This window comes from Lissotriton vulgaris, chromosome 2_1, assembly GCF_964263255.1.
Source record: "Lissotriton vulgaris chromosome 2_1, aLisVul1.2, whole genome shotgun sequence".
NCBI classification, from domain to species: Eukaryota; Metazoa; Chordata; class Amphibia; order Caudata; family Salamandridae; genus Lissotriton; species Lissotriton vulgaris.
The window spans coordinates 2,070,879,230-2,070,900,678 of record NC_141687.1 but is presented as its reverse complement, the minus strand read 5'-3'; the positions used below and the strand labels follow the sequence as shown (position 1 = coordinate 2,070,900,678).

Below are 21,449 nucleotides of genomic sequence, written 5' to 3'. Positions count from 1 at the left end.
TGCAGTTCTAATGCAATGTTATGCAGTTAATAATTCAAGAATCAGTCACTTAGTAATGTAAAAATAATGCAGTTCCTAATGCAACCATCAGGCAGTTCATAATGCCAAAATAAAGCAATTCGTAATGAAACAATCAGGTAGTTCGTAATGCACAAATAATGCAATTCATAATGCAACAATCAGGCAGTTCGTAATGCAAAAATAATGCAATTCATAATGCAACAATCAGGCAGTTCGTAATGCAAAAATAATGCAATTCGTAATGCAAAAATAATGTATTCCGGCAGATATTGCGGTGCTCTGGATGGTCTCTATGCCAGTCTTACGGACTCTCGATCAGCTTCTACCAAAATATGCCCCCCACACTCTTATGATGGAAAACAAATTCCAGCTTCACACTCCGGCTCCTCTGCAAGTACGGGCCACGATACGGACTCGAGCGGAGGCTAGCGCTGCAAAGATTGGAAAGGCCGAGAGCGTTTCACTCGTAGCCCGCACCCCGTCGCAGGCGGCGGCACACGCACGCTCGCGGAGCGTTACCTGGGCGGTACGAAATCACTCTCCTCTCAAGGGCCTTCGATGCAACTTCATTGATCTTGGGCAGTGGAACTCGGATCCCCAATGGTTCGAGGTCTCTGCTTAGCAAAGGCACGCTCGGGCCAGCAGCGGTGAATTCTCACAGCTCCTCTGGGGATTACGGTCTGGGCTGATGGCAATGACTATCGCAGCACTTCTGGTCACGCTGATCGAAGCAGAGAACAAGACTGCTGCGGGACACACAGTCACAGGGCAATTTCTCACGAAGGTCTCAGGCTGCAACAGGGCACACGTTTCTGGGACTCACTTGAGCTCCGGATGCACACGATCACAGGACAATCCTCACGAAGGTCTCAGGCTGCAACAGGGCACACGCACACAGCATCGCTGAGACTCACTTGAGCTCTGGGTGCACCCAATCACAGGGCAATCCTCACGAAGGTCTCCAGCTGCACAACGCACACAGCGTCGGAGACTCACTTGGACTCCTGGTGCACACAATCGCAGGACAATTCTCACGAAGGTCTCAGGCTGCCCGAAGCAAACTCACACAGCGCCGCTGAGACTCCCTCGGAAACATCTATGTTCCTGAGTTTCCACAACAGTGAGCCAGCTCTCCACGGACCCTTGGAGACACGTTGCTTCGGGACACAGGGCAGAGCAAAGTCCTTTTAAGCAGGGGGACACAGCAACGTCCCTTAGCCTCTCCTTAGTTAAATCAGCAAACTGCAGGCCAGCCCCAGAACACAAAGCAAGGGTCAGTCCTTCTCTTCAGCTGTTCTTCCTTTGGCAGAGGATCCTCTTGAACGCAAAGTAGTTTCAATCCTTTTTAGTCTTGATCAGTCCAATGTTCAGGGGTTTCAGCTCTCATAGTTATACCCCTAAATGTCTTTGAAGTCTTTGTGTGCATGGGGCACTGACCCCTGTCCAAACCAGTTCTGGGTGACCCCCTGCCAGGGACACCTTCCTTTGATAGTGGCGGTCTGGATCCTCAATCACTTAACAGGAGATGGAGCCATAGTTTTATAGCAGCAGCCCAGGCCTCTTCACCTCCAGGGGTCACTCCTACCCCCTACACTCCAGCTGCACGTCAGCCTGTTGCTGTCTCACCTCCTCCCTTGTGTCAAGACATTTCCCTGATCCTATCACATTCAAATCCAGACAGTCAATCCACAACCAGGGAGAGAGACACAGAATTGTTCGAAGAAAGAAAGTAATTTCTAAAAGAGTGGTTTCTAAATACACAATTCAAAAAACACCTTCACAATAAGATGTGTTATTAAATTGTGAGTTCAGACATACTAAATGTTAGACCTGGCACTGTTGGCGTGGGTCTCCCTTTCATTTTTTGCTGTTGCTTTGTGTGTTTTTGCTGGTTATAGATGCTTTGGGCGCTGTACCAGTGCTGTCCAGTGCAAGTGCTCCCAATGGTAAATTGATGTATTGATTAGTGACTCCATGATTGGCTGGTTTGGTTTACTGGTCAGACCCTTGTACAGTGCACTGAGTGTGCCCAGGGTTTGTAAACCAAATGCTGCTGGTGGGCTTGCAGCACTGGTTGTGTCACCCACAAAAGCAGCCTGCAAAAGTGTCTCAGGGCTGCCATTGCGGAACCTGTGTGCAGGCTGGTACTGCCATGTTGAAGTGCACCCACTTGCCAGTCTCTATACGCTCCCTTTTCTGCATATAAGTCACCCCTATGGTAGGGTTAGGGCAGGGTACACTGTAGTTAAAAGGTAGGACAAGCCCTGATGTGTGTGGCATGTCCTAATAGTGAATTACAGCCTTTTTCGTTTTTCACTATCGCAAGGCTACATGTTAATGGGCATTTTGATTATTACAGCTTACAATCCTAACTGATTTAGGGAATTAGGTAGAAATTAGAGTTTAGTGTGCCTGGACTCGTAATGATACAATACATCTTTTAGTGAAGTTGGTTTTATCATTCTGTGTTTGAAAATACCACTTTTAGAAAGTAGGTAGCTTCTTGTCCAACTATCCAAGCCTGCCTCTGCTAGGTTGTGTATTCCTTGTCTGGAGTTTGAGTGTCAGAGGCTGGGGGATTCCAGGAGACAGGGTGTGTCAGCACAGGGCTGAATATAGAGATCTGCATGCAGATGGGAGGGAGAAGTTGCACCTGGGACCTGAATAATTGAATTGAATTGAAAGAAAATTTGTAACGCGCAGACAGTAACCCGAAGGTATCAAGGCGCCTATCAAAAGATCAGAGAATGATCAGGACAGGACATAAGACCCTAAACATATGCTTGCTGAAATAAAAGGGTTTTTAAGGCAGTGCAGAAGCTCTGTAGGGACGGGAGAGATCTAAGATCCAGAGGAAGTTCATTCCACCACCTAGGAGCAAGGGTGGAGAAGGCTCTGCCGCCCCACTTGGCTCTTCGTACACGGGGGGCTGCCAGAAGCAGTTTCCCGGAAGAGCGCAAGTTCCTGCGGGGGACATAGTGGGAGATGATGGATCCTATTCCAGTGTCGCTCTTTTTGGCGATGGCTCTGTAGGTCATACATAGGACCTTAAACCGGATACGATATTCTACCGGCAGCCAGTGCAGCGCTTTCCTGGCTGCAGTGGCCGAAGAGCGTCTGGGAATATCCAGAACGAATCTGGCTATGGCGTTTTGGACTACCTGTAAGCGCTGCAGCTGTCCTTTATTAAGTCTAGCATACAGCGCGTTACAATAGTCCAGACGTGAGCCGATAAGAGCAACAGCTATCTGTTTTCTTGCCTGGAGGGAAAGATATTTCCTGACCCTACGTAGGGTGTGAATCAGGCCCCAACAGGTGGAAACGGTTCTGCTCACCTGGCTGCCTAAGTCAAGGGCAGGATCTAATAGCACCCCGAGATTTTTAGCAGAAGATGTAGGGGAAGGGCATGTTCCAAGAGAGTCAGGCCACCAATTGGCTGACCAGATGTTCTCTTTCCCCCCAAACACCATCACCTCCGTCTTCTCCCCATTCAGTTTTAGGGAGTTCTGGATCATCCATTTACCAACCGCCTCCATACAAGATCTAAACTTGGAGGCGATTAGTTCATCCGAATGGGGAAGAGAGACGAGGATTTGAGTGTCGTCTGCGTACGAGACTACCTCCATCCCGAATGATCTTATTAATTTGGCTAGTGGGGTAACATAGATATTAAAGAGGGTCGGGCTAAGTGCTGACCCTTGAGGAACCCCACATAGCACAGGACGGGATGGAGATAGAAACTCCCCAAGCTTGACTCTTTGTTCCCTCCCCGTAAGGAAGGAGGTCAAGAGATCCAGAGCTGCGTTCTTCACCCCTACCTCCCTCAGCCGCGATGTAAGTACTGAGGGGGAGAGGGTGTCGAAAGCCGCAGTTAGATCTAGCAGGACCAGGAGCGAAGTCTGGCCCTCATCTACTGACGTGCGGATCTTGTCGAGCACGATGGTGAGGGCTGACTCGGTGCTGAATTCTTTCCTGAATCCATGCTGGGAGGGGTCTAAACATCCTGAGGTTTCCACAAAGGCTGCAAGATGCTTGTTAAGGTGTGTCTCAAGCATCTTCGCAGGAGCAGGGAGCAGGGAAATAGGCCGGAAGTTTTTTAGGACCCCCGGATCCAGAGAGGCTTTTTTCAGCAGGGGTTTTACTACCGCCTTCTTCCATTCTACAGGGAAAAAGCCATCCCGAATAGGGCTGTGCCTTCCCTCCACTGTGAAAGGAAAGAAGGAGTGTTGTCAACAAAGTGCTCCAGGACTGACCAGAACTAGTTTGGACTAGGCAAAGGCCTCTCTGCCTTCAGAGAACAAAGGGAAAAGGAGTATAAAAGAGGGGACCCAAACGCCAGAACTTTATATCACTTTTTGGAAACAAGAAGAAACCGTTGCTGATGAGAGGAACCAGAGGAACTGAGGAAGAGACTATCCCTAAGCTGAGTGTTGTCTGGGGAATTGGCCTGCAGTGGTTGCCCGACTGCCAAAGAAAGGAGAAAAGACTTTGTGCTACTTTCATTCAACTTGTGAAGGATATCCAAGGGCTTGAGACAGAGATTGTCTTCTGCTGAAGTCTCAGGGACAACAGACTTCACCCACCAGCTCCCCAAGAGTTCTTTTGAAGTGCCTGCAGTTGTGTTGGACTTTGAGGGACTGCGTGTCGCAAGGAGCTGGTAGCGCGACTCACGAAGAAGAAGCGCGTAGCCGCCGCAGCCGCTGTTGTCGCATCACTGAAGAAGGGTGTCACTTTGCATCGCAGATACGCCTCACATCGCCAGAGAAGAGTGGCGCCGTTGCATCAGACGCCGACGCATCATCGGGAAGTGTGTGGCCGCCGCAACCACCGCATCACTAAAGAAGGGTGTCGCCGCTGCAGATGTTGCATCGCAGAAGCGCCTCGCATCACCGTCGCGTCAGACGCCGCTGCATTACCGGGAAGCATGTCGCAGAGCCTGTCGCGGCCCAGAAAAATCGTTGAGTAGCCGCACGGCCGTCAGGCGTGCACGCATTGCGTCGCATCAAGGAGAAGACTCCATTTTGTTCATTGCACCTGATCTTCATCGCATCACGGCGCTGCTGGTCGCATCACCACGGAAGCGCAGTAAGAAACCGACACATCACCTCTCCACGCCAAGAAGAACCGAGGCATCCCCTAAGCACCGGACGCATCACCGTTCTTGCGTGTAAGGAACCGACGCATCACCTTGCCTGCAACACTTTAGTTGTATAGCGTTATGCATCCAAATGTACATTGAACTCAAAGTGTCGCATTTTACATCTTAAGAGAACTAAGCTAATTCTACCATTTTTAAAGTACAGTATTGTGGATTTTTGACGTTTGTGGGCTTGTGTTAAGTCTATATAAAAATACTTATTTTTATACTACAACTGGTGTGGTGTCCATCTATAGTGTTGTCACTGGGTTACTGTATGTGTTCACAAATGCTTTACACACTGCCTCCGAGTTAAGCCGGTCTGCTCGTGCCAAACTACCAAGGGGGTAAGCAGGGGTTATTTTCGGAGTGTACTTCCTTAGCCTGACTAGACGCAAAGGTCCCTATTTGATCCAAGGTACCTACCTCTGTCAACTAGAGACCCCCAAATCTAACACTAAACTTCACCTCTCCATCTTAAGCCTTTGGGAAGATAGGCTACAAGCATATTGCACAGCCTCTCCGATTCTGTCCAATGGGCAAGATGGCCTTGCAACAGTGAAAAACGAATTTGGCAGTTTTCCCTGTCAGGACATTGAACACACCTTAATACATGTCCTACCTTTCACATACACTGCACCCTGCCCAGGGGGGTACCTTGGGCCTACGATAGGGGTGTCTGATGTGCATAAAAAGGGAAGGGTAAGGTCTGGCAAGTGGGTGCACTTGTCAGGACAACAGTTTAACAAACTGAGCGCAGGCTCTGCAGTGGCAGGCCTGAATTCTCTCTTTAGGGCTACTTGTGTGGGTGGCACAATTAGTGCTGTAGGCCCACTAGTAGCATTTGCATTACCAGCCCTGGCACACATAGTGCACTATAGGAGGGACTTTACTAGTAAGGCAAACATACCAATCATGGACAACCAATTACCATTACACTTTACAAAGGGAGCACTTGCACTTTGACACTGATCAGCGGTGGCAAAGTGCCCAGAGTCCTAAAACCAACAAAAACACGTCAAACAATACAAGAGGAAGCCAAAAAGTTCAGGGATGACCCTGCAAAAAGGGCCAAGTCCAACATGCACAAGTACTATACTTGCACCAGTGACTACTAAAATCAGAAAGAAAAACTACTGAGAAAAGATTTAAGTTGATCTCCAAGAAACGGATGTTATGGATCAATTTTGTAATAATTAAAATCTTCAAGTTTCCCTTTACATTAGTGTCTTCTAAAGAGATGAGAACAGACTTTGCACGAAAAAAAAATCTTATGGGTGTGATGATAAACAATTCGGTAGGCAAGCCTCATGGACTACAACCAGAGCAAAAACAACAAAAAATTGCAAGGAAGGGTACAAATACACTAGAATGCAAAAGACTTAAAACAGTCAAAAGTGTAAACCGAAACATCACTAGAGTGCTATACTCTGGAAAAAACTCCTCCCAACATATTTCAAGGTATAGAGAATGGATTAATATTTCTCCATATTCATGGAGGTTAAGCAGTTTGTGAATCTGAATATTAGTGATAGCACAGGAAGAACAATTGTTACTTACCTGTAAACAGGTGGTTCTCCAGTATTGGTATCTTTCATAGATTCACATGCTTGAATATTCCCCGTCGTCGAAGTGGGAGTCCCACGGTAAATAAAATAGCAATAATGCTAATAATAAATATATATATATATATATATATATATATAAATACATAACGTATCATATAAGTAGTAAAACAGATAAAATATGTACTGAAAAACCTTTACAAAGGTTACTACATAGGAATGCATTAGAGAGAAAAAACTCATTTGCAACATATCAGTGTCATTATGTTAGTCCAAACTGCAGCCAATCAGGCTCAAGCACCCTCTAGAACTTTCTCCTCAGAAGCTCAAGCCCTCAGATTTTCGTAGCACTAGTAATAATAGCGCATGAGGAGAAAAGAGCCTCTGAGGGGAGGATGGGTGGGTCGCATGTGAATCTATGAAAGACACCAATACTGGAGAACCACCTGTTTACAGGTAAGTAACAATTGTTCTTCTCCAGTATTAGGGGTGTCTTTCATAGATTCACATGCTTGAATAGAATAGATAGCAGTAACTTCCTAAAGCTGAGATTGCAATATTTCCAAACAATAGAAGAACAATATATAGCATAAAAGCAAGGCAATCTCAAGAATGGAGGAGGGAAAGAGGCTCACCTTATTTGAAAAGATGACGAAGCACTGCTTGCCCCACTGCGGTATCCGCTTCGTTGACCGCTTCCAAACAATAATGTCTGGTAAAGGTGTGCCTGCTGGACCATGTCGCTGCACGACAAATCTGGTGTAGAGGCACTCCGGCAAACAATGCGATGGACGACGCCATCGCTCTCGTAGAATGTGCCCTCACTGGAGTAGGTAAAGGCCTGCCAGCCTGCTGATGGCAAAATGATATGGCTGAAGAGAGCCATCGTGTTATTGTTTGTTTAGTCACTGAGTGTCCTTTGCGCAGTAGTCCATATGCTATAAATAGCTGATTGGATTTACGGAAAGGGGCTGTTCCAGAAATGTAGAATTTTAGACAACGTTTGATGTCCAAAGAATGTAGCCGCTGTTCCGCAGGGGATTTAGGATCCGGGAAAAAAGTCTTTAAGAAAACTGGCTCGTTCAAATGGAAGTCAGTAGGTACTTTTGGAAGAAAAGAAGGATTGGTACGAAGTGACACTCCATCTGGTTTGAACTGCAAATATGGAGGTTTGATGGTGAAAGCGTGCAAGTCACTTACACGACGAGACGAAGTCAAAGCCAAAAGCAAAGCCACTTTCCAGGTCAGAAACTTGAGGTGTGAACGATGAATTGGCTCAAATGGAGGTTTCATAAGTTGTGATAACACCACGTTGAGGTGCCACGCTGGAGGAGGGCGCCTTAACGGAGGGAACTTCCTGAAAAGTCCTTTAAAGAACTGTCGGATGATTCTGGATGAACAGAGAGACGTAGAGCCATCATGACGGTAGCGTGAGATGGCCGCCAAAAAGACTCTCAATGTGGCATGTGAAAGACCAGACTGAGCAAGACTTAAAAAGAACGGTAACAGTTGGTCTGGAGTGGAACTGATAGGGTGCATGTTGGATGCTGCGCACCAATGACAGAAACGTTTCCACTTTAACCTATATGTCTTGATGGTTGATGGAGCTCTAGCTGACGCTAGAATGTCTCTACAGTCTTGAGGTATACTTAAAGAGGCAAATTCAATGAATTCAGGTTCCATGCCCACAATTGAAGCGTTGACGGGTGTGGGTGACAAACTTGTCCGTCGTCCATTGTCAGAAGGTCCGGACGTGGATGGAGACGAATGGGTGTGCATTGGGACATTAGAAGGAGTTCTGAAAACCACGCCTGTCTTGGCCAACGTGGGGCGATTAAAATCAAGCGGCAGGGTTGCCTGCGCATCTTCCACAACGTTCTTGGCACCAATGGGAGTGGTGGAAACGCATAGGCAAATAGGCCGGTCCAATCCATGAGCAGGGCATTGCCGCTGGATTCTGGATGTGGATGCCAACTGGCGAAAGTCTGGCACTTCCGATTCACTGGAGTTGCAAAGAGGTCCATCTTGGGATGACCCCATTGGTGGAACACGAGGTCCAGAGTCGGCTGGTGTAACTCCCATTCGTGAGTGGATGACGCAGACCTGCTTAGGGAATCTGCCAGTATGTTTGACGCTCCCGGCAGATGGACTGCTGTCAGAGAAATGTGGTGACGAAGTGCCCATTCCCAAATCCTTTGGGCAAGACAAGACAGGGGCTGAGATCTTGTGCCTCCCTGTTTGTTCATGTAGTGCATGCTGGTGGTGTTGTCTGTTTGAACCAGCACCGATTCTCCGTGCACCACTGGTAAGAAAGCCTTTAGCGCTAGGAAGATTGCTAGCAATTCTAGCCTGTTGATATGCCAGGTTTTCTGAGTCGCTGTCCACTTTCCTTTGATGGAAAGATCCAGGAGATGGGCTCCCCATCCGTCCATGGACGCATCCGTGGTCAATGTCAGGTCTGGAGGCTGGGTAAGGAAGGAGACCCCTTGGCTCAGATTGGTTCGTTGCTCCCACCAGAGCAGACTGGTCTTCATGCAAGCTGTGACTGTCACATGGTCGTTGAACGAACCCGACACCTGTCGCCATTGTAGGTCCAATTCCTCCTGAATAGGACGGGTACGTAACCTGCAATTCGGGATCAGTGCGATACAAGATGACGCCATCCCCAGAAATGATTTTAACATTCGCACTGAAACTGACTTTTTTGATCTGATGGTGGAGACCAGATGAACTATCTTCTGTCTCCGTTCGGTGGAGATGAACGCTTTTGACACGTCCGTGTCTATACCAGCCCCGAGGAATGTCCTGCTTCGCAGAGGTGTGAAATGTGACTTCTTTACATTGATGGTCAACCCTAGAGAATTGAATAGGGTTAGGCACAAATGTGTGTCGTGATGCAGCTGGCTTGCGGATTGGGATTTTAAAAGGCAATCGTCCAGGTAAGGAAATATTTGGATTCCCTGAAGACGCAGATAAGCCATGACCGGGGCCAGAACCTTCGTGAACACACGAGGAGCTGATCTGAGGCCAAAAGGTAGGACTTTGAACTGATAGTGAGTGTGTCCCACCTTGAACCTCAAGTACTTCCGATGTTGAGGAATGATTGGTACATGAAAATAGGCGTCTTGCAGGTCTATTGTTGTTAAAAAATCGCCGCTGCAGAGAAACCGCAAGACTTCTGACAACGTTAACATGCGGAAGGACTGCTGTTTCAGGAAGAGATTGAGATACCTCAAATCCATAATGGGACGCCACTCCCCCGTCTTCTTTAGAATGAGGAAGAACCTCGAATAGAAGCCTTTCCCCCGCTGAGATACAGGAACCACTTCGACTGCACCCTTTGTTAACAATAGTAGAACTTGATGTTGCAGTTCTTCTAGATGGGGAGGTGGCGGACCCGAAGGCGGAGATGGAGGAGGAAACTCTGTGAATTCCAAGGCGTGACCCTTGCGCACAATGTCTAACACCCATTGGTCTGATGTTATTTGAGACCAATGAGAGTAGAAATGCGAGATTCGACCTCCAACATCCTGCTGAACTGGCAAGTCATTGTCGTTTGTTGGCGTTGTTGGCACCTCTATAATTGGACTTTCCTCTATAGGGTCTGGATTGTTGTTGACGAGAGGATTGCTGATTTGAGTACCGTTGGTTTCCCTGATTGTACTGGCGGTACTGTGACTGTCCTCCTCGGGAAAAATTGGACGAGGTGCCCCGTCCCCGTGCTGCACGAAAGGGCTGTTTCTTAAATTGTAAGGATCCAAGCGACTTTGCCGTGTCGGTATCCTTCTTTATGGTTTCCAAAGAAGCATCGATTTCGGAACCAAACAAGGATTCGCCATCATACGGCATGTCAATTATCTTTGACTGGACCTCTTGCCTGAAAGATGTAGATTTTAACCATCCCTGGCGTCGGAGCGCCGCAGCACTGGCAAGGATACGGAATGCAGTATTCGCCACATCCACAGCACAGTCTATAATCTCCTCCGAAGCTCTTTGACCATCCTGAAGGACCTGGAGCGCTTCCGCTTTGGATGACTCTGGAAGCTGCGCAAGTAAGATAGACATGTCTGACCACATTTGTCGGTCGAAACGACCCAAAATTGCGAGAGCATTCGCAGCACGGGCTGAGGTTGATGCCATGGATGAAAACTTCTTTCCGATTGCATCCAATCGTCGACCCTCTCTATCGGGAGGGGAAGTGACAGGCGCTGCAGGATTGCGTGCACGACGTTGTGCTGCCTGAGTCACCACAGAATCTGGCTTTGGATGAGAGAGCAGACAAGCAGGCGAGCCTGTTGGAGCCTTGTACTTTTTCTCCAATCTAGGTATTTGGGCCGGCAAGGAGTTAGGAGCCTTCATAATCTTTTGCCCTTCCTTCCAAATAAAGTCTATAATTGGTATGGTATGCACCTGCTTATAAGGTTGATTTTTAAAATCATACAGAAAACATTCTTCGTCTCGCTGGACCCTTGTCAACTTGAAGCGGTCCGCTGCTTTGTCTATAAGCTTATGAAAACTAGCGATGTCCACAGGAGGTGAATCACTAGTGTCCTGTTGTGGCGAAGGTGTTTGAACTCGATAGTCATCGAATTCCGCCATATAAGGATCCTGCTCACCATCTGAATCCTGATAAACCTCTCCTTCCTCTCTCTCTGGCTCTGAGTCAGTGTCCATATGTGGATTAGGAGATAGAGGAGCACTCAAATGTCCTGACGGAGCAGACTGTTTAGGAGGTGTTTGTTGAGGTTGATGCGAAACTGCTACATCAGCAGATTCATGAGCCGGAGTACCCTGGGGGGTAGGTGGAAGGCGTCTATTGTAATCGTCCAACATGTGTTGGAGGTTAGAGAAAAGCGTCATTGGAATAGACGTCATTGGAATTTGCACGCATTGGTCTTCGTGCTGATCTACGTGCTCATCTTCTTCTTCTTCTTCAGAAGTAGTGTCCTGGCATTTAATTATCAAATCTGATGGACTCCGGGCGTCCCCATAAACAGTGTCATCCGGAACTGACTCAGTCTCATGGTCTGACACGAACAACTGAAATGGCGGTTGTAGAGCAGGGGATTGAAAGTGGAAAGCGGAATCTTCCTCCTTATTGAATGAGGACTGTACAGCAGAAACTGAAGTGTCCAAAGGCACTAAAGGCATGTTGGCGTAGGATGAAGAACTGGAAGTTGCTGTCAACGCAGAGCCCTGCGTAGACGATGACGATTTGGAAGCAGTCGCCGTAGACGGTGAGTCTGTAGGCATCTCCGTAGACCTAGAAGGCTTAGGCACTACTGTCGCTGATGTGCTCATTGACGAGCTCGTCGACGATGCTGTCGTCGACGATGTAGTAGACGTCGACTGGGCCGTCGACGGTGATTGCATCTTAGACATCGACAACGCCTTCGTCAACGGCGCCTTAGTCGACGCGCCTTCGTCGACGGGATCTTCGTCGACGGAATCTTCGTCGTCGACGGAATCTTCGTCGTCGACGGGAGCTTCGTCGTCGACGGGAGCTTCGTCGTCGACGGGAGCTTCGTCGTCGACGGGAGCTTCGTCGTCGACGGGAGCGTAGCCGTCGACGAGGCCTTCGTCGACGATGGAATTGACGACGCTGGTTTCTTCGTCGACGATGGCTTCTTCGTCGACGATATGATAGGGATCGTCGACGGGATTGAAGACACAGAGGCTTTCGTCGACGTGAGAGCCGTCGTCGAGACTCTCGTCGACGATGACGACGCCGACGTCGTCGTGACTGTAGTCGTAGACGAAGCCACAGCAGCCAATCTCGTCGTCGGAGTGGTTGTCGACGAGCCCGTCGACGACCGCGCTGTTAAAAGTGTAACCACTTTAATAGAAGCTGGAAAAGACGCCTGAGAGCCAGGTCTCGTGGGCGTAGTTATTACAGGCACAGAAGTAGTAGGTGGCACTGCAGCCACAGTCAAAGCCAGCTTTCTTTTCTTTAGGAAAGGAGATGGAAACTCCTGAACACTGCCACGCTTAGAAGCCACAGAAGAAGGAGCTGACTGAAGGCTTTCTGCGTCAGAAACAATCGTGTCCTTATCTTGAAGGCGCTTTAGCCATAATAGAAGGCGACCCTCCCTGTCCTTAAGGGTTTTAGGATTGAAAGTTCTACAGAACCTACAATCAACCACTTTGTGATCAGGATATAGGCAGTAAATACACTTGTCATGAGGGTCCTTCTCAAATAAACGCAATTTCCCACAGGAGGAACAAGGTCTAAATAAAGACTTCTTACTTGACATCTTGTGAAAACTGAGAAGAGTAGATAAGTTGAAAAGAACTGAGCAGAGCTCAGGGAGACTCCCTTCACACGACGTGCGGTAGAAAATCTGAGGGCTTGAGCTTCTGAGGAGAAGGTTCTAGAGGGTGCTTGAGCCTGATTGGCTGCAGTTTGGACTAACATAATGACACTGATATGTTGCAAATGAGTTTTTTCTCTCTAATGCATTCCTATGTAGTAACCTTTGTAAAGGTTTTTCAGTACATATTTTATCTGTTTTACTACTTATATGATACGTTATGTATTTATATATATATATATATATCTATATATATATATATATATATATATCTATATATATATATATATATATATATATATATATATATATATATATATTTATTATTAGCATTATTGCTATTTTATTTACAGTGGGACTCCCACTTCGACGACGGGGAATATTCAAGCATGTGAATCTATGAAAGACACCCCTAATACTGGAGAACAATAGTATTAATCTGCTCCTTCACTGAAATGAAAATATAGAATATATGTATTTAGAAGTAAATTTAGAAAAAGAATACCAAAAAATCCCTACAGCATGTCATAAGCAGTGAACCTAGGAGCAAAGCACTATAAGCAAAAGTTATTAATATTAAACCTTTGGCTCTCCCAATATATAAATGAAGGTAGCAAAAACATGATAGCTTCTGCGTGTCTATAGGATAACATCTTAATAATAATTACCTTGATATTATTTAAATTAACATCTACCAGCCGCGGGTCATTAGCTTTAATCCGCTGCAAAGTCTCTTCCACGTTTGTGGGATTTGGGGGCTCATCAAAAACAGGATTCACTTTTTCTCCTTTGACAATATCTGAAATATGAATGAGAAAAAAAGCAAAGACATTAACCACGCTCTCTGGAAATTATGTTTTTCATATGATTTACAACGTTGGTAAGCCAGCCTACGCAGCACGATTTCAATAAAGGGGAACAAAGCAACAAAAGCTATGATAAACTGCGATAAACAATGTGCCATAAAGTTAAAAATAAACCAAAAATAGGATATCTACTTGGATAAAAAGTTTCAACCTATCAAATTAGAGTTTGATAGGTAACCATTAAGCAATGATTCAGAAATGTGACTCCCACACCACAACGATACTAAGAGATCCAGCTGGCTGGGGCCAGCCCACCAGCCCCATTACATTGGCAGTCCACCCCTGTCAGCCCAATCTCTACTACCAGCTCCAACAGTAAGAAATGTGGGTAACCTCGAACTCGTTCTACTCCTTAAAATCACTGCAAGGGTGAAAGAAACAAATTACCAGCGAAAAACCCTTTAAAAGACCCCCCATCATCACCTAACCTATCATGGAGGGAGGTGGGGGGAAATAGTTCAAAGTAAAAAAAAAAATAATAAAAAAAAATAGCACTTACCTTGAAAGCACCAACCGCCGGCAGGCTCTTCATTCTCCATCCTCCTCTCTGCACTCAGCAGGAAGCACAAAGCCTCCTAGAATCCCCTTACCAATCAACGCTGCCTTACAGCAGCGTTGTTATTGGTCTGAGCGCCGTGGTTCGGCGCTCAGTTACTGGCAGGCTGGGCATGTTTTCCACCCAGGATGTAATTCAGCCTTGGTGGAGAACATGCAAAGAGCGCATGATGGTTTGGCCAGCCTGAGACAGGTGGCCAAACCCTCATACACACTTAAGGTACTGCCACTACTCCTCTACCTGCGACGTGGAGGCCAGCCCAACCCTACCCGCCTGGCTTCAACTGCAAGCGGAATAAAAAAAATATATAATTTTATTTTTTGTATTCAGCTTGCAGTTGGAGCAGTGGGGCGACGCTCCTCCGCCTTAGCGGAAAAGCAGCTGCTGCTTGTTGTTGACTTATTTGTAGAAACGAGTCTGTCAAGAACCTTATTCTTATGCTGCAGACATCTCTTAATCAACGTTTTGATGACAGAGGCATACTTCTCAATACTTCCATAGGTGCTATCTCTCCTGTAACCCATTCTTGATGTACTCAAACCCTGACTTCCAACATGGGCAAGGTTTTTAAAATTTATCTGCCACCAGGACCTATATTATGTATTAATAAATCATTATTTTTCTTGTTCATAAGGGTATCACCATCAGTAGCATTCGTGTATGCTTCGAAAACCCAATGGAGGCCGCTACAAACAAGGGGTGGAGGGAACACAGGAGGGAGGGGTTGCATCGTGTGGGGGTGGTAAGGAATAATTTATTCATAAAATTTCTAAAAACATACCTGAAACCTTGGCCTCCTCTCCTCTTCCTGGTCCCAGCAGCCAGTGGGACGGATGCCCATCCAATCACCGTGCAGCAAAGCAGCGCAGAGATTGGACTGAGCAGACTGAAAAGCTTCTCAGGTCAGGGAGTCTGTGGGGTTTCTACAGCTCGACTGCTTAATGCAGCCGGGCTCGAGAAACCTAAGTGCGCATGTGTGTTTTGGTCGGCCTGAGATGGCCGGCCAAAACATATATGTGCACTTAAGGAGTGCACATAGAACTCCTCTTGCCCCTCCCTCAATGTCGTAGATGGAACCTCCATGATAGTCTGAGCCTTCCGAAGGATCGATAAGCGTCACTCCTCCGAATGAGACACGCTTGCTGAAAGAGTATCGATGGAGGCTCCCAAGTACTGTAGGCACTGGACAGGAGTCGGAACAGACTTGGACAGGTTTATGTGCAACCCCAGCTGGATCAACAGAACGGCCGTCCTGTTGAAGTGCAACTGCGCTTCTTGGCAGGTGGAGGCTTTGATCAACCAGTCGCACAAGTTACTAATTGTGTAACGATATATCTGTAAGAGACATTAGTTAGTGATAGATTCCTTACCTTAGAATATCCCCAGGCGTCAGACTGGATCCGGAAATTTTTGCGTAGCAATACCCGTGCGCGTCGGTAGGCGTCGTCCGCATCGTTAGCGCCGGAATGACGTCGGAGTACTTAGACGCCCCTCATGCGCGCTGACGTCAGTTCTGATACACAGCTTTTCCGCGCCAGATACGCAGAGCCATGATAGAACCAACACTGGTGCCAAGAAACTAGGACCCTGAAAGGGGATGACCTTAACCCTAGATATCGGTTCGCAGAACGGGGAGGATGGGTGGGTCGGTAAGGAATCTATCACTAACTAATGTCTCTTACAGATATATCGTTACACAAGTAGTAACTTGTGCATCTGAAAGAGACACGCTAGTGATAGATTCCTTACCTTAGAATAGATACCCCAGCAATACCAACCCCGGTGGTGGGTCTGCGAACCAATAATCACACCAGAAAGTCCTGGAGGACGGAACGGCCAAAGAAGCCATCCCTCCGGACTTGGCTGTCCAGGCAGTAGTGTCTTGCAAACGTGTGCAGCGAGGCCCACGTAGCTGCCTGGCAAATGTCCTGCAAGGGCACTCCTCGGCCCAGGGCAGTTGTAGTCGCCGTGGCCCAAGTAGAATGAGCCCGCAATCCAGCAGGGGGCTCCTTTTTGGCCATGAAATAACATGCCTGGATACGCAATATGATCCACCGCGAGATGGTCCTCTTGTGCACCGCCTTTCCCTTCTTAGCGCCCACGTAACCAACAAAGAGTTGGTCATCCACCCGGAACTGGCATGTGCGATCTAGATAATAAGAGAGCGCACGTTTTGGGTCCGACGGTGGAGCCTCTCTTCCTCTTTCGAGGGATACGGAGGCGGAAAGAAGGTGGGCAAAGTAATGGACTGCCCGATGTGGAAGGCCGTGACAACCTTGGGCAGGAAGGAAGGTCTTGGCCGCAACACAACCTTGTCCGGATGAACAGAGAGGAAAGGAGGTGTAGAAGAAAGAGCCTGGAGCTCACTCACTCTCCTGGCAGAGGTGATGGCAACCAGGAAAGCAGTCTTCAGCGTAAGAAGACGGAGAGGACAGTTATGGAGCGGCTCAAGGGGAGCACACATTAGGTAAGTAAGTACAAGATTCAAGTCCCACTGGGGCATCACGAAGGGAACAGGAGGTAACATGCGTGTGATGCCCTTCAAAAACCTAATTACAATGGGGGACTTAAATAAGGAAAGCTGATCAGGTAGCTGCAAGAAGGCGGAAAGGGCAGAAAGGTACCCCTTGAGAGTGCCCAGAGCAAAGCCCTGCTGGGCAAGAGAAAGAAGAAAGAGGAGAACCTCAGAAAGGGGTGCAGGGAGTGGGTCCACAGCCTTTGCTGTGCACCATGCCACAAATCTGTTCCACCTGCAGGCGTATACCGACTTTGTGGAGGGACGCCTGGCTGCCAGAATGATATCAGACTTCGGGAGGCAAGTCAAATGGCCTCAACTGCCACCGCTCAATCTCCAAGCTTGTAGGTGGAGACTGGACAGTTTCGGGTGCAGAACCGTCCCCTGCTGCTGCGACAGAAGGTCCTCCTGAAGAGGCAGACTAATTGAGGGATCGACTGACATGCTGAGTAGCTCGGGATACCAGTATCTTCGTGCCCAGTCTGGAGCCACATGGATAACCTGGGACCGGTCGCGCCTGATCTTCTTCAGCACTCTGGGCAGAAGTGGAATAGGCGGAAAGGCGTCCAATAGACCGCAACTCCACTCGCGACGAAAAGCGTCTCAGAGCGAGTGCCGCCTTGGAAAGCATTCGGAGAGCCTGCCAGGTGTTGAACCACCAGCGTCACGCCCTGATGTTCCAGCCACTGCCAGAGGCGCAGAGCCTCCTGGCATAGGGTCCACGACCCCACCCCGCCCTGTTTGTTGCAGTACCACATGGCGGTGGTGTTGTCCGTGAACACCTGCACTACACTCCCCTGGACAGAGGGGAGGAATGCCTTCAGTGCTAGACTAATCGACCGCAGCTCCAAAAGGTTGATATGGAGCCGGGACTCCGCCGGAGACCAGAGGCCTCTGATCTCCGCCTCTCCCATGTGGCCTCCCCAGCCCTGGAGGGACGAGTCAGTCACAACCACGTGCTCCGGGTGGGGTAGGGAGAGGGATCTGCCACTGACCCAATCGCGGTCCAAGAGCCACCACTGCGGTTGTCTCGCAGTGCCCTCCGAGATCAAGGCATGATCAGACAAGTTGCCCTGATGCTGGGCCCACTGAAACTTCAGGTCCCACTGCAGAGCCCGCATCCGCCACCGGGCGTGATGCACCAGAAGGATGCAGGAGGCCATCAGCCCCAGAAGCCGCAGCGTCAACCTGACCGAGACTCGGGATAAAGGCTGAAAGATTGGAATCAGAGCCTGTATATCCTGAACCCGCTGTTCGGGTGGGTAAACCCGAAACTGCGCCGAGTCGAGAACCGCTCCGATGAAGAGGAGCTTCGGAGAGGGACACAGGTGAATCGGCACGTTGATGGAGAACCCCAGCAAGTGCAGGAGGTAGGCCATAGTCTGGAGGTGGCTGACGACTGTCTGGGGCGAGCCCGCCTTCAACAACCAGTCATCGAGGTAGGGGAAGACTGACCCCCTAACCTGCGCAGATGAGCTGCGACCACCGCCATCACCTTCGTGAACACCCATGGGGCGCTGGTAAGGCCGAAGGGGAGCACGGTAAACTGAAAGTGCTCGTGGCCTACCGTGAACCGCAGGTAACGCCGGTGGGCCGGCAGGACGGGGATGTGAAAATAAGTGTCCTGCAAGTCCAACGCTACCAGCCAGTCTCCAGGGTCCAGGGCAGCTAAGACCCGAGCCGAAGTCAGCATCTTGAACTTCTCCTTCTGGAGGAAGCCGTTGACGTTCCGTAGGTCCAAGATAGGGAATAGGCCCCCTTTGCCCTTCTTGGGTACCAGAAAGTAGTGGGGGTAACAACCACACCCTACTTCTGGCCCAGGAACGCACTCAATGGCCCCCTTGGCCAAGAGGGCCGTGACTTCCTCTTGCAGAAGTTGCAAGTGATCCCCCGACACGCGGTGGAATTGCGGTGGCATGGCTGGAGGGGTCACCTCGAAGGGGAGGGAGTAGCCCCTTCGGACGATCTGCAGCACCCACCTGTCCGACGTGACAGTGCGCCAGTGGGAGAGGTGATGGCGAACCCTGCCTCCACAGGCGTCACATGGGCCTGAAAACTGATTAGGAAGGTTTTGAGGCAGGTGCTGCGGAGGGAGGTGTGGACTGGCCTCGCCGTTGTCCCCGACCGCCGCCACGGTGGTTTCCACGGCTGCCACCGTGTTGTTGAACATTCTGCGGAGCGTGGCTGGCAGCACGTGTGGGGGCGCCCCTTCCTTGGCCACGAAAGGAGCAAAAGGCACCAGATTGCTGGCGTGTGGCAGAGAGGCCCAAGGACTTGGCCATAGCCCTGGAGTCCTTAAAACGCTCAAGCGCATGGTCTACCTTGTCGCCAAAGAGGCGACGGCCATCAAACGGCATGTCCAGAAGTGTGGCCTGGACATCGATCGAAAAGTCGGCGGACCTCAACCAGGCGTGGCGTCGAACCGCCACCGTCGTTGCCATCACCCTGCCCAGTGAGTCCATGGTATCCAGCCCACACCGGATGGAATATCACGCTGCATCTTGGCCCTCCACAAGGGTTTGGGCGAGTTTAGCCCGGACCTCCTCAGGACATTGTGGCAGCACGTCCGCGACCGCGTCCCACAGGGTGTGGGTGTAGCGGCCCAAGAGACAGGCGGTATTGACAGACCGCAGCCCTAAGCTTAGGGACGAGAACACTTTCTTCCCGAACTGTTCATATCTCTTGGATTCCCGATAGGGCGGAGCCGACGGGAATGCGGTCTGGGAAGTGGAGGCCTGGATAGCCAGGCTCTAAAGGGGTGGGATGGGTGGACAAAAAGCAAAGGGCGCTAGGGGCTCGGACGGTAGCGTCTGGCCACGTTCCTATCCACAGGCGGACCTGTGGCGGGCTTGGACCAAGTGCCCACAAGAACGTCCCACAAGGCCTCATTGAACGGCAGCAGAGGCTCCCTGGAGCTTGACTGCGGTTTGAGGACCTCAGTGAGGAGGTTAGTCCTCACGGCCGCAACGGGGAGCTCAAGGTTTAAGGCCTTGGCCGCCCTCGTCAACACTACACTATAAGTAGACCCCTCCTCCGAAGCCACGGTTGGAGGGGAGACAAATCCAGTGTCTGGCGAAGTGTCAATACCACTGGCCTCCCCAAGCTCATATGTCCAATCCTGTTGAGACTGGCAGTCCAGTGCCAGAGGGTCCTCAGACCCCTCCCAATCTCCCTCGTCACCCGTCTCCTGTAAGACAGGATTAACAGATGGGCCTCCTCATGGAAATAAAAATCTCCAAAGGCCGTAGGAAGCGGCGCCCAGCGGCGCCGTTCCGGCGCCAGAGTCGGACCGAAGGGAACATTGGGGACGGCGTCCACAGTGGGCGGTGGGGGCGACACCCGGGGGGCCGGCGCCGGTGAGGTCGTGAGGTCGACCGGCGACGACCCGGATCCGGAAGCGGATCCGATGAGGTCCTGCAGCGCCGGGACCAAAGTCGCCGGCGGCGTCTGGGCCGAAGCACCCGATCCGCTAGGGCCTCCAGCCGGGACCGTTGGGCCCGGAGGCGCCACAGAACCCGACTGAGGAGGGAGGGACCTCATGGCCACGAGGTACCGCTCGATCTCCTCCAGCGTCGCGCCGTGCCCAGGGACCCGAAGGTGTGGGGCAGGCGGCGATGCTTGCGACTCCCTCGGAGCCGCGTGGGTGGTGTCCCCCGAACCCCCGGCCACATTGTGCGAGCGCCGGGGTGGGTCGGAGGAACTATGACGTCTCTCTGACCTCTCATGCCTCTTAGCTGAGGACTTGGATCCTGACGACCGATGTCCACTCCCAGAGCTGCGAGGACTCCGACCCCGCGACTGGTCCCTCGACCTCCCGTGGGACCGGGACCTGGAACGGCGCGGGGCCGACTGCCGGAGCTCGAGTCGCTTGCGGGACCGCTCCCGCCTAGCTTTAGACGTCAGGGCCCGGCAGTCGGAGCAGGTGCGGTCGTCGTGGTCGAGGCCTAAACAATGGAGGTACCGGCGATGGGGGTCCGTAACCGACATCAGTCGGTCGCACTTCGAACAGGGTTTGAACCCAGGCATCCCTACCGGCACCGATAGAGTCGAAGACTCAAGGAAAGAAATGATCAAAAAGATCAGGAAGGAGTGGATTACGTTGACGCCGGAGTCAGGAAGAGCTCCATAGCCAGTTCTTCCAGCCCTGACACGAAGGGCAACAAGGGTCGAGACAACTGCCGCTTGTGCAAGGACTCGAAGATCACCGATGTAGAAGGTGTGGGTACTGTTGGACAGGCCACATGACGGGCCGCTCTCCCCCGGCTCGACCAGGCCCGAGCCAGTCACGCAAGCACCACACACCACCATTGCACGTCCTACGTCCCCTCAGGGACACCTGCCCTCGAGCATGATAACCTCGTGGGCCCGATCCACTGCCGACCCATGCGCCCAGCCTGGGCCGCCATCTTGGACACTTCGCCACGAGGCCGCCTGGCCCCCGATCGACCTCAACCCTGGGCCTAGCCCGGCCTCAGACA

General features: G+C 50.2%; 1 protein-coding gene across 1 annotated transcript in view; it reads right to left on the bottom strand.

Annotated features, from left to right (window-relative positions):
* The window catches only part of LOC147733740 (tropomodulin-3-like), a 360,326-nt gene that overhangs the window by 57,843 nt on the left and 281,034 nt on the right, over window positions 1–21,449 (bottom strand). The window contains exon 6 of the mRNA XM_086958299.1: window positions 13,703–13,833. Within this exon, the coding sequence (XP_086814425.1) occupies window positions 13,703–13,833 (131 nt within the window). The remainder of the gene's footprint in view (window positions 1–13,702; window positions 13,834–21,449) is intronic.